This window comes from Zonotrichia leucophrys, chromosome 6 (assembly GCF_028769735.1).
Source record: "Zonotrichia leucophrys gambelii isolate GWCS_2022_RI chromosome 6, RI_Zleu_2.0, whole genome shotgun sequence".
Classification (NCBI taxonomy): domain Eukaryota; kingdom Metazoa; phylum Chordata; class Aves; order Passeriformes; family Passerellidae; genus Zonotrichia; species Zonotrichia leucophrys.
The window spans coordinates 33,091,929-33,104,755 of NC_088176.1; the positions used below are offsets into that span (position 1 = coordinate 33,091,929).

A 12,827-nucleotide genomic window follows, 5' to 3' on the forward strand; every position below is an offset into this window, starting at 1 on the left:
GGAGCTGTGCTGCCTGGTTGGCCAGCCAATATTGCTGATCCCAACAAAACACTCCTAACAGGACCCTTCTGAGCCAGCATTCCCACCTCCACAGCTCAGGGAGAGGGATGGGAAAAGCCAAGGTCCCCCATGGGGCTCACTGCTGCAGGAGAAGCAGCTAGGGCATTCCCTGCCCCAAGGATGAGATGTTGGGGTAACTGCTGGGCTGATTCTGCTTGGGCTGTCACAAGGACCTCCTTCTCCTGTCTGGATACCCCACAGGCCTGAGGGAAAAAATCCATTTGCACAGAAAACTTCCACTGCCATGTCTCAGGGGACTGGGTTCTGCCTTCTCACTGCTTCACTGAGGCACAATCCCTGGCCTGTGAGCCTTCCAAAAGCATCCCTCCCTTCCTCCCACTGCTCTGCCTGGAGCCCCAGGGAATGTGCTCAGGCTGGGCTTGTCTGAGAGCCTGGGGTCACAGGGGATTCATCCAAGCTCCAGAAGGGAACCACTGCTCTGCACAACTAAAGGAGGAAAACATTTCACAAACAAAGACACACATCTCAGCCAAAGTCAGGGACAAGGGGTCTGGGTGGTTGAACACAGGACAACAAGCACATGAGATGCACTCTGCAGTGTTTGTACATTTGGGGAAGGTCTACAGTGCCACCAGTGCTTTTTATGATGAGAGAAAAACCTGGGGGCTGGTGGAACAACTGGGTAGGACTAAATCACCACCAAGTCACCATCAGGTTTGTATCTACAGCTCCTGCAACTTGTCTACAATACACTGTGCCCCAAAGTCTCTTGCTAAGCCAAGCAGTGCTCTAACACCAGGGTAAGGGAGCTGAGCTCACACACAGCAGGACAAGCTAGCCCAGGGGGAGCACTGATCCCATGGCAGAAGGGACAGGAATGTTCCAGCTATCAAACAAGCTGGTTGCACTGAGAACCACCACGCTTTGTACAAAGCCTAGTCCAGGACACAAATGGCTGGGGAAGGTTTTTCTCTTTCCACATCTCTGATTTATGTTTCTCATCTTGCCCTGAAGTGCACAGAACCTCCAGGAAGGCTGCTGCTGGATTCTCCCAGTCCTGCAGAAGCAGGAGGAAATAAAGTGATCACTCATCTGTTCAGCACATCTAGAAGGTGAAGGCTCAGCACAGAAACTGAGACTTTGGGTTTAAAAAGCAAAGGCACAGTTATTTATAGACCATCTCTTTCTCTGACTGCACACAGCAAATCCCCACGTGCCTGTGCTATTGAGGGATCCTTTTACAGCTGCCTTTGGTTTGGCTCCCAAAGAGCTGCTTGCTTCCTGGATACTCACGGGTAATCCCAGCGGCCCTCGGTCTCCTTTTTCACCCTGGGCACCCTTCTCTCCTTTCACTCCATCAATCCCTGCTTCCCCCTAAAGGAAGGATGGAGCAGAAAATAAACCCCCAGAACAGCTCTTTTATATAACAAACATTCCTCCCCTCAGGAGCCCTGGGAACACAGGAGGCAGCAGAGCAATGCTTCAGCCCAATCCCAGCCTAATCTGAAGAAAAGCACTGTCATTCAAATTACCCCTGTGTGAGCACTGCTTTAACTCAGAGGCAATGAGAGGAGACTCAGGCCCTGAGATAAAGATGTTCACAGCAGAGCTGAGCTCACTCTGGTGCTTCTCTCCCTGCTGTTGTTGCTGTATATATATTTATATATAAATATAAATAACCAGAAGTTATCTGATACAGTGGGTGTACATTTTAAGACGTGGATCCACTGGAAGTGAATGACAGGTGTCTACAAGCCTTGAAGAAAAATCACACAAAAATAATTTTTGGAGAGACTTTTGTAAATTCTAAGGCATCAGTTTCAACATTTCAGAAAAAATCAATTTCAGCATTTTTTCCCAGCTGTATATTTAAAATTCTCTATTATAAACTATAAAGCAATATTAAACATAATACTCATTGTACTTAAATTCAAAATGTACCCAAAACTTTTTTCCTCCTCACTGCTGTTCACAAGGCTTTTTAAAACACACCCATCCCTTTTAGTGCCCAAACAATGCTGGTGGCCAAATACTAAGAATAATTAAAATTAAGATACTTTGCACATTTTCCAATCTTTGCCCAGAACGTCACCAGAAATATGCAGCTCTCCTTGAACATTTGCACTCCCCTGTTTTTTGAGTAGGAAACAGTTTTACAGTGAGCAAGCCAATGGTGCAGGCTGAGCATGTGGATGGAGATCAGAAAGATTCTCACCACCAAGGATGGTGAAGTTCTCAAGTGCTTTACAGCAGAATGCACAGGGTAATTTTAGGACTAATTGTTAGCTAGAGTTCCTTAGGACTGTGTGGCAAAGTACCCACCCCACTGTATAGACCTCCACCCTCCAGACAAGATTTCAAATGTGTTCTCATGGGCACAATTCCACAGACCAGTGAATTCCCACTCCTCTGGGTGAAAACTGGAGGGAATGACCATTTTTTCTGGATCCTATGAGAGCTGCTCATCCATTTCTTTCAAGAAAATATCCAGAAGGATTTATCCTCTTACCAAGATGTTACTGAAGGGAATTCTAGCAGCTGGGACAACCACAGTGTGTAATAGCTTGTGTCCTTACCTTGGGTCCTGGGACACCCTGAAGACCCTGGATTTGGGAGGAGAGACAAGATGTCAGTAATGTTTCAGGACGTTTTTTAACTCCAGGAACCCCAGTGGAGCATGCAGTGCAGAGGTTTTGCTCTGTGGGGCAGGAGCCCCCAGCCCAAAGCCTCTTTATTTGTGTAAGGGCACTTCATGTCCTGCTCATCTCCACCCAGAGCCTCTTGCCAAGCACAGCCTGGCTGGGGGCCAGCTGTGCTGCCAAGACAATTTCTGCAGTTGATCCCTTTAATCCCATCCATCCCATCTCTCTGCTGTCTTCCCTTTCATCTCCAGCTAACAAACCCTTCTTTCTTTGCCCTCCCAGCCCTGACCTACCCTGGGGGCGGCTTTGGAAGTGATCCCAAGCATGTTCCCATTTCAGTGGAGTGGTTCTGGCTGTCTCCACACAGAACCCTCCCCAGCCACTGCCTGCTCTAATCCCATTCCCTTGCTCCTCAGGTGAACGACTCAAACTTACTGGAGGTCCTGGAGGGCCCTGGGGGCCAGGGGGCCCAGATACCTGGAAAGCAAAGCAAGAACAGTCACATCAATGGGCAAGTGGGGCTGCTCAGAGGGGGACAGGGTGCAGCAGAGCTCCCCTGCCAGCCTGGGGAACCTGGCTTCCCCCCAAGGACTGTGTTAGGAAGCAGCAGCAATCCAGGACTGAGTGGCTGGGAAGCAGCAGCAGCATTCAGGGGAGGGTTATGCAAAAGTGGCCAATCTTTAAGAGCAGGGAAGCAGTGAGGCTTTTCCCAAAGAAAGGTCTACTTCCACTACTCTACCATTATTCCTACAAAGAGGCATAGGATTGTCAGTGTCATGTTTTCTGAAAAATCCCCTTGCCCAGGATTCTTCTCCTGGGAGGCTGAGAAGCCTCAGGGAAAAAAAGAAAACAATAATGATCTCATTTGCTTCTCCTGAGTTTTGCGGCTTTGGAATGTGGTCTGGAGATCGGTCATCAAGTTAAAACAATTTACGTGTTGGATAAACAATCACAGTCAGGCTGTGTCAGGACTCTGAGAAGAGAACTAGTTTTCATTATTATCTTTTTAGCCTTCTGTCTGTATCCTTTCTGTATTCCTTAATATAGTTTAGTATAGCATTCTTTAATATAATATAGATAATAAAATAATAAATTAGCCTTCTAAAAACATAAAGTCAGATATATTTTTCCTCCCCACGATGGGGGACCCCAAAAATACCACACAGGGACAAAAAGCAAAGGACATAAAAGAAGCAGTCTGGCCCCACACGTGTCAATAGCCTGTGGGACTCCTTGCTGCAGGGATAAGTACATAAATAATAATTAACCTTCTAAAAACACAGAGTCAAATTCATCAATTCCTCCTCTGTCCTAGGAACCCCAAAAATGCCACATCCTTGCTGTCTTGGATTCCCTTTGTCTCTGTGCTCCCCCTTTTCTCCCTGCACAGAGCCCACAGCACTGGCTGTGCTCTGGAGCTCCACTGGAGCTGCCTGTGCAGGCTCAGCACATATATTTATATATTAATATATATATACAGCACTTCTCCCAGGAGAAGTGGGAACAGACCCTGTGTTTGACACTCCCTGGGTACTGCTGGAGTCTGAGGGACATCCTGTGACCCCTGACAGGGGATGGGCTCTGAGCTTCCCAGGGCACATTTAGGAAATGAGCCCTGGTGTGCTGCTCTGTGCTATTTTCTCTTTACCAAGGAAAGAGCAGCCTTCTCTTCCCCATTCTTACTGTCAGTCCTGGAAGTCCAATGGGCCCTGGCAATCCTGATGGTCCTGGCATCCCTTGGTCACCTTGTTCTCCCTTCTCTCCAGTGGGGCCATCTAGACCCTACAGATCAAGAAAGATTTGTGGAGTTTTGCACAGCTAAGTCAGGCAGACATATAACACATCAGTATAAGAGCCAAGACTGGCTCTGGTCATCCCAAGAGTACCCTGAGAACCTTGGGCATCCCCTGGGTATCCAGGGAAATGCAGGACTTCCCTAGCATTGAAAGCAGAGGGGCTGAACATCCTGCTGTCACTGTGGATGTACCAGTGCCCAGGGTGGGGATGGGGTGCTGCTGTCCTGCCTCCAGGTTCTGCTCAGGGTTCTGCAGAGTGCTGGAGTCCATGCCAGCAACCACTCCCCACAGGCAGCTGTTGGGGCAGCAGGAGTTCCATCCTGGCAATGCCATGGAGAGGCAGGAAAGCATTGCACAAACCCCCCTGAGCAGTGCTGGGACACAGGGGCTGGGACAGACTGGAGCTGGGACACTGGAGCTGGGACAGACTGGTGCTGGGACAGACTGGAGCTGGGGACACAGGGCGTGGGACAGACTGGAGCTGGGGACACAGGGCCTGGGACAGACTGGAGCTGGAGCTGGGACAGACTGGAGCTGGGACAGACTGGTGCTGGGACAGACTGGAGCTGGGGACACAGGAGCTGGGACAGGCTGGTGCTGGGACAGACAGGAGCTGGGACAGATGGTGCTGGGACACAGGAGCTGGGACAGATGGTGCTGGGACAGACTGGAGATGGTTCAGACAGGAGCTGGACAGACTGGTGCTGGGACAGACTGAAGCCTGGACAGACTGGAGCTGGGACAGACTGGAGCTGGGACAGACTGGTGCTGGGACAGACTGGAGCTGGGACAGACTGGTGCTGGGACAGACTGAAGCCTGGACAGACTGGTGCTGGGACAGACTGGAGCTGGGCACTGTGCCCCAGTGAGTGGCTGGGTTCTGAGGGCTCTGCCCTCCCAGAGGGGTGTGCTGGTGCCTCCTCTCACACTCCCCCTGCTCACTGCCAGCAGCAGTTCAGTGCAGCCAGCTGAGCAGGGCACACGGTGCCCAGAGAGCAGGGCAGCCCAGCACACGTGCCAGGAATGCAGCATCTGCTGCACTGGGGCACTTGCCCCAGCAGCGCCCAGCCTGCAGGAGCCTTGGCCCTGCCCCACAAGCTGGGTGGGCAGCAGGGCCCAGAGAGGCTCTGATTCACTCACCGGTGGGCCTGCTTCTCCTGGCTCTCCCCTGTCACCCTTCTCTCCTCTGCCCCCAGCAGGGCCTGGCTCTCCCTTCATGCCAGGAGCTCCATCCTTCCCTGGCAGCCCCTGAGGCCCAGGGGGACCCATTTCTCCAGGCTTGCCACGTGGGCCCTAAATGAAATTCACACAACAAACAACTTAGAGACAGAGTAAGGCTCAGAGCCTCCTTTATCTGCTCATCCTTCCCCTCCCAGCTACACCCTTGGGACACAGGACAAAGCAGCACTGCCATGACAAATGCTAGGACACTGACAAACCATTAATGCTCCTTCTGTGAAGCAAAATCCTCTTTTTCCTCGTGGGAAAAGCAACAGTGTGGTGTCAGTGCCAGAGCTGACCCAGGTAAGAGCTTTGTGCCTCACCTTTTCTCCATCGTGGCCTGGAGGACCTGGCAAGCCAATTTCACCCTGAAACACAGAATTGTTACTTTGGCACTTGGAAAGCAGCTATTCTGACTCCTTCTGTGGGGCACTGGGATCAAAAAGGGCAGGCATTGCAGAAATAGCCTGCATGGACTACTCACAGGGAAAAAAGGCATGAAAAACCCAATTTTTTTCCCGTAATCACCAAAAATAAAACATGGAAATCCCTGGGGTTTTCTGCAGTCATAGAATTAAAAAAAAAAAAAACCAAACCAAAAAAACCCCAAAAAAACCCCCAAACCAAACCAAAATAAACCCCAAGAAACACAACAAAACAATAACAAAAACACACAAAAAAATAAAACATGGAAAGCCCTGTTGAAACATTACATTATGGGACTGCCTGATTATTTTTCCCAATCTTATTGATCCTGAGTGCCAGATCACAGCCCCAGTGCAGTCATGCAGCCCCCAGCCAACACAATCCCACAGTTTGGTTCCCACAAGCTGCTTCCTGAAGGGGAGGGCAAGGAGAAAGGATCCTTCATCTTTCAGATTAGGCATTATCATTGTGGGAAAAGAGATTTTCAGGATATTACTGTGTGTGAGGAGGAGTGGCAGAGGACAGCAGGACAATCTGATAGTGCTGGACAGGAAATATTGGAGCACTGGGAAGAGCTGGGGGTGGGAATTCTGCCTGGGCCATTCCTGTGTTTCCCTGAGGTTTCCAAGAGCTGAACTGGGACAATACCTTCTGTCCTGGTGGCCCTGGAGGCCCAGCCACACCTGGACGTCCTGGGGGTCCCTAGATAAAGAAAAAAAAAACATTTCCATATTTGTATTTTTGTGGTTTGAAACCAAATACCCCTCCCTAAGTTTAAGGGGCAATCACAGAGGAATACTCCAAGGGATTCCTAAAATCCTATTTTGCTGGGGAGATGAGCAATGGGGAGCCCTGAGAGCTGCTCTTCCCTGCTCCCTCTGAGCAGCATGTGTGACCTCCTAAAGCAGAGAGATGAAAGCCCTGATCAGAATCCAAGTGCCAGGATCAGAAGGCAAGAGGAGCTCTTCTTTCAGCTGTCAGCTGCCCCAGCTTCAGCTCCCAACTGCACTTAAATTGTCAGGCCATCTGCTTAGGATGGACATATGGCTGCTTGTGTAAAACCCCACAGCATGGACAGGAACTCACCATCAAGGCCAAAGTTCGTATTTCCTAGAAAAAAAAAAAAAAGTGAAAAAAAATTAAAAAAGAAAACAGCCATTGGAAAACTTAAGCTTTTTCCTGGAGCTGGCTTGTTCTCTACTAATGTAACAGCGGCCCAAATGAGTAATAAGCTTACAAAATTAAGAAGAGGGGAAAAAAAACCCCAAAAGCAACCCAAACTAAAACTCACTTCAAGTCCCACAGAGAATTCTACAATTTCTCCATTTTCCAAGTGGAGCCCAGGCCAGCCCAGGCACTCCATGCTCCCATTCCTTGTGAGGAAGCTTTGGTGACTTTATTCACCACTCCCAGGGCATTGATGTGACCTCTCTGTCCCCCAGTGTCACTGCACCAGCCCAGCCACTGTGGCATCCACATCCTCTGGAAAAACCCCTTTGCTCTTGGGAAGCTGAGAAGCCTTTGAGAAAAAAGAAAACAATTTTTATCTCATTTGCTTCTCCTGTGTTGTGCTCATGTGGAATGTGTTTGGAGATTGTTCACTCACAGGTGATTGTTTGACTGGATTTCAGTGTGAGTTGTTTTCACTCTTTGGCCAATTGGGGCCAAGCTGTGCTGGGACTCTGGAAAGAGTCACAGGTTTTCATTCTTTTTAGCACTTTGTATCTTTTCTGTATTCTTTAGCATAGTACAGTATTTTTTAATATAATATAGTATCATAAAATAATAAATTAGCCTTCTGAGAACATGGAGTCAGATTCATCATTCTTTCTTGCCACGAGAGTCCTTGCAAATACAACACAGCCAGAGCACAGGAACTCACCAAAACACTGCAGGCAGTGAGCTCTGGGATCAAGGGGCACAACCAAAGCTTCCCTTTGCTGCTGCTGCTGCTCAGGAAGCAGATCTGCTCTGTTCCCTGTCTGCATCCCTTGGGAAACAGCAAAGCATCCAGCACACACCTCACAGGACAGGAGGGAGCTGCTCACCTGCAGAGCTTCACTGATGTTCCCATCATAGTCCATCATTTCATCCTTCCCAGGCTCTCCTTTGGGGCCCTGCAAAACACCAGGTCTTCAGCCAGGGGCTGGCACTGCCCTTCCCTGTGGCTCCCTCAGAAAAAGGGGGCTCAGAGGGGCCCATCTCACCAGTGCCCAGTTTTTCATTTATTAGAGAAAGCCCCTGCAGTGCAGGAGATTCCACAGAATTACAGCCAGCTCAGCTCACCATGTCACACCATCAAAGCTGGCAGTCTGGGAAGAGCTGAAGTTGAGGCCAGAATCCAGGAACTGGATTGTCTGACCAGCTGTTAGATGTGTGCATGCATCCACCCTCTTGCTGCCCTTTTCTGGTAGTCAAGGGCCTGAGTCCACACTGGGATGTCCAAACACACCTCCTCCTATGGATGAGCCACCCTGAGATGGCCTGGGAAAATGTTTCCCTCTAATGTAGGCTGAGGGTGTGGAGTGCAGAAAGAGCCCACCTCAAATTTAGCCACTGCCCATCTGTGAGTACTCTCAGTGACAGCAAGACCCAGTCTGGGCTGTCAGTGAGGTCCCACTGCCCTCAGAGCCCTCTGAAGGGCCAGAACTCTGTCAGTGAAGGAACACCTACCCTTGGGCCCATGGGTCCCTGGTCTCCTGGTGAGCCACGTTCCCCCTGAAACAGGAAAGTCACAGTTTTAGCAAAGCTTCACTTTCTTGAACTGCAGAAATCACACTCTGCTGGTTCTCTGGAACAGTCTGGGCTAGACAGCTTGACTTAAAATTCTCCTTCTCAGCTAAGTTTGGTACACACAGGAACAAATGAGCAGCTCCTGAAGCTGGGAGCCCAGAGCTGGGCTGTGCAGAGGCACTCCTCACCTTTTCTCCCTGTGATCCTGCAGCACCAGGCTGACCAACGTCACCAGCTTCTCCCTGGCAGGGAGAGAAAGGAGAGGCAGGGGTCTGTGTTGTGCTCAGAGGGTGCAACTCCCCTGCTGGCTTTGCATTTCCAGGAGGGAGAGCTGCAGAGCTGCACCAGCCAAGACCCCTCCTGGGCTCCCTTCTCCTCAGACAGCCCAAATCTCCTGCCACCACTGCCCACCAGGCACCCTTCTGTTCCACCCAGTGCAGAGGAGTGTTCACACTGGTTTCTCACAGAGGTTTTTGAGCACAAGAAGGGTATTTTTCCTTCCAAAACCAGTTCACAAACTCTCTCACCTGCAGCACACAGAACAGCAGTACTGGAACACTCTGTGGAACCTGGTATCCCTCCAGCAGGTGATCACAGGTGGGCACACATGAACACAACCTTTGCTCCTTCCCACACACCTTGTGCTGGGCACAGTCCCTCACAAGCCAACTCTGGGAAGGAAAAACCACCCACCTTTGGTCCAGGGGGTCCAGGCAGACCTGGAGGGCCAGGTTCTCCTTTAGCTCCCACCAAGGCATTCTCAGCAATTCCCTTCTCTCCCTGTTGGCAAAAAGAACAAGCCATGCTTCTCAGTTCAGATTCTGCACCTCTGTAATTTCACTTGCTAAAACACTGGCTCAGAGAGACACAGCCAAGACAAGATCCATCAGCTGGACTCCTGACAGCCCAGAGAGCAGCAGCTGGCCAGGAACCAGGGCAGCAGGTCCTGCTGAGGGTCCTTGTGGAGCTCTGCCAGCAGCCAGGGCCACACTCATCCCTTTGGCTGCACCAGGCTCCTGTGGACAGCCCTTATCCCCCAGCCTCCCACTGAACACTGCTCTGCTGATGAAGCTGAGCTGATTAAACCACCTGATTGATGATGGTTCTTTTGGAATGCTCCCCCTGGAGCTGTAGCCACCAGCCCTGCACACCATGTCCTTTGCACAGAGCAGATAACAAGGCAGCAACAGCAAAGCTTTGCCATTACACCCTCACCCCTTCCTGAAATGGCCACTGGCATTCACTGCACTGCCCCCTTTCCCAAAGGAAAAGCAGCCTGTGCAAGTCAGCTTTGAAAGGTGTGATTTGCACCTGGAAATCTCAGAGCACAGGGGAAAAACCAGTTCAGGGCTGAGCTTTGTCTGAGCTGCCCTGGGTCTCTCTGGGCACAGCAGTGCAGCTCCCCACAAGCCCAGCTCCTCATCACCCATGGATCCTGGAGCAGGAGGGAGGCTGAAATGCCACCTTACATCTGGGGTCATGGTTTTAGAGGGGAACTACTGGAACACGATTCCGTGGTCCTGCTCCCAGGACCACAACCTCCCCCTCACTGCATTCCTGCAAAAAGGCATCTTTTGTGAGCCTCCCTCACACCCTGACATTCAGCTGAGCAGTGCAGGACACGCTGCCACAGTCAGCTAAGAATGTGTGAAATGCACAGGAGGGAGGGAGGAAAAGGGGTGAGGGTGGCCCCATCCAAAAAAAACCCCCCAAAAAACCAAAAAACAAACAAAAAAAACCCACCCAAAAAACCCAAAAAACTCACCAAAAACAAACAAGCAAAAAATCTCAAAAACCACACACAAAAAAACCCAAAAAACCAAAAAAAAACCAAAACACAAAAAAACCCCCAAAAAGCCCACCAAAAAGAAACAAAAAACCCCAAAAACACACAAAAAACCCAAAAACCAAACAAACAAACCCCCCCCCAAAACACACCAAACAAAACCCACAAAAAAATCAACAAAAACTATACAAAACCCCCCCCCAAAAAAAGGAACCAAAAAAAACAAAACAAAAAAAACCACAACCAACCAACCAAAAACCCCTAATATTCAGGAAAGAGACAAACCTTTGGGCCAGGAAGTCCAGGAATTCCAGGGTCACCAGCTCGTCCCTTCTCACCCTGTTGGCAAAACAGACATGGTCAGGGCTGACTCTGCAGGCTCCCCATCCTGGAGAAGTGATCTGCTCCTGGTTTCACACCCTCTTTCCCTTCCCCAGGGATTTTATTTTGGGCACAGACCTTGAGCAGGACCAGCTCAAGACATTACATGGTTTTTGCCCAACCTTCTGACTATTTCTGCGCATCACTGCCATTTCTTTTCAAAAGAAGGTGAATGAGAAAGGGATCCCATGCATCTTCCTTACCCCTCTGGTCTGCTGAACACTTTTCCCTGTCCCTTCTCCTGCAGAGGCTTTCCCTGATCCATATGCCCACAGAAGCCGTTGCTCAGGGTGATTTTTAGCTACAGTTCAGGGCTTTCTCCATGCCCTGCTCCTGCTCCCCAGCTCCAGATCCCAGCCTCACCATGCTCCCAGACAAACCCCAGCAGAGCAGCACCCCAGCTGGCAGCCAAGCTCTGGGACACACGCTGGCCATGGAAGCAGTGAGGACAGGGGGGGCAGAATGGCAAAGGCAGCAGCTGATGGTGCAAGGTGATGCCTGCAGAGCTGCAGGCTGAGCTGAGTGAGGCACCAGGGAGGATTTCACCAGGGGCAGGGAGCAATGGAGAGCATCCAGCATTCCCTTGGTGAAGTGGCTTTGCTCACACCTGGGCCATATTTTCCATATTGGAGCTCAATTACTGGTCTGTACGTTGAAGTTAAGTTCTCCTCAGACCATTCCACCCTGCTAACCCCATGGTTTCCAGGCACACTGTCCTGGCTGGGAGCCTGCATTTTGCCAGGACAGAGAGAGATTGGAGGTTTCTGTTACCCTGAAGAGATGTATCAATGCATCCCCAGGGAAAGGTGTGTTCTTAGCCCCTATCCCACAGCTCCAAGACTCAAAACTTGTACGGATTCTACACAGCAACTCAAACCCCCTCTGCCCCCACAGGCCTGCAGAGGCTGTGCTGCTCATCAGAGCTCAAGGGCACTCATCCGACATGCAGGGGACTTGCACCAATGCTCCAGGAACACACATGCACTGGTGGCTCCCTGGAAAATAATCTACCAGGAGCAGTGTTTTTGTCAGGCAATTCTAGAGTGCAGTGACCCCTTTCTCCAAGGTAATTTGGCTTCCAGCCACCTGTAAGCCCCCCCTCATCCAGCCTTCTTTCCCCTCCAGAGCATGCACATTGCTAAATTAATGCTCCTCTCCCTGGAAAGAGGGAAAACATTTTCAAGACCTCATACCGACAGAAAAGGTTTGGCATTGAAGCTTTCTGTAAAAATATAATTTTTAATCCTGTCCCAGGGCTCTGTGACTCCCTGATTCTGCCTTGGTACCCCACTTTTCATTCAAGGTCTGTTTTGAATACACGTGTCCATAAGAACTCCTGAAAACATCCTGTGCTGCCAGAACTAGGGTGCAAAGCAGTGGATTTATGAGGAAGGAGGTCAGGTTACTGGATCCCTATTTAGGCTGTTTCAGGGGATTTTTGAGGAAGGTCAGGTTTCTGGATCCCTGTTTAGGCTGTTTCAGGGGATTTCTTGGGGAAGGAGGTCAGGTTACTGGATCCCTGTTTAGGCTGTTTCAGTGGATTTTTGAGGAAGGAGGTCAGGTTACTGGATCCCTGTTTAGGCTGTTTCAGGGGATTTATAGGGAAGGAGGTCAGGTTACTGGATCCCTGTTTAGGCTGTTTCAGTGGATTTTTGAGGAAGGAGGTCAGGTTACTGGATCCCTGTTTAGGATGTTTCAGGGGATCTCTTGAGGAAGGAGGTCAGGTTACTGGATCCCTGTCCAGGCTGTTTCAGGGGATTTTTGAGGAAGGTCAGGTTACTGGATCCCTGTCCAGGCTGTTTCAGTGGCTCTCTTGAGGAA

The 12,827-nt window shown here is 50.2% G+C and overlaps 1 protein-coding gene across 7 annotated transcripts in view; it reads right to left on the reverse strand.

Annotated features, from left to right (window-relative positions):
* The window catches only part of COL13A1 (collagen type XIII alpha 1 chain), a 52,820-nt gene that overhangs the window by 11,731 nt on the left and 28,262 nt on the right, over positions 1-12,827 (reverse strand). For all 7 annotated transcript variants that reach the window (XM_064716447.1, XM_064716445.1, XM_064716446.1 and 4 more), the window contains 13 exons: positions 10,911-10,964; positions 9,533-9,619; positions 9,028-9,081; positions 8,780-8,824; positions 8,155-8,223; positions 7,193-7,216; positions 6,755-6,808; positions 6,004-6,048; positions 5,600-5,752; positions 4,347-4,445; positions 3,099-3,140; positions 2,598-2,624; positions 1,315-1,395 (listed from right to left, as the gene is read on the reverse strand). In XM_064716447.1, coding sequence (XP_064572517.1) covers positions 1,315-1,395; positions 2,598-2,624; positions 3,099-3,140; positions 4,347-4,445; positions 5,600-5,752; positions 6,004-6,048; positions 6,755-6,808; positions 7,193-7,216; positions 8,155-8,223; positions 8,780-8,824; positions 9,028-9,081; positions 9,533-9,619; positions 10,911-10,964 — 834 coding nt within the window. The remainder of the gene's footprint in view (positions 1-1,314; positions 1,396-2,597; positions 2,625-3,098; positions 3,141-4,346; positions 4,446-5,599; positions 5,753-6,003; positions 6,049-6,754; positions 6,809-7,192; positions 7,217-8,154; positions 8,224-8,779; positions 8,825-9,027; positions 9,082-9,532; positions 9,620-10,910; positions 10,965-12,827) is intronic.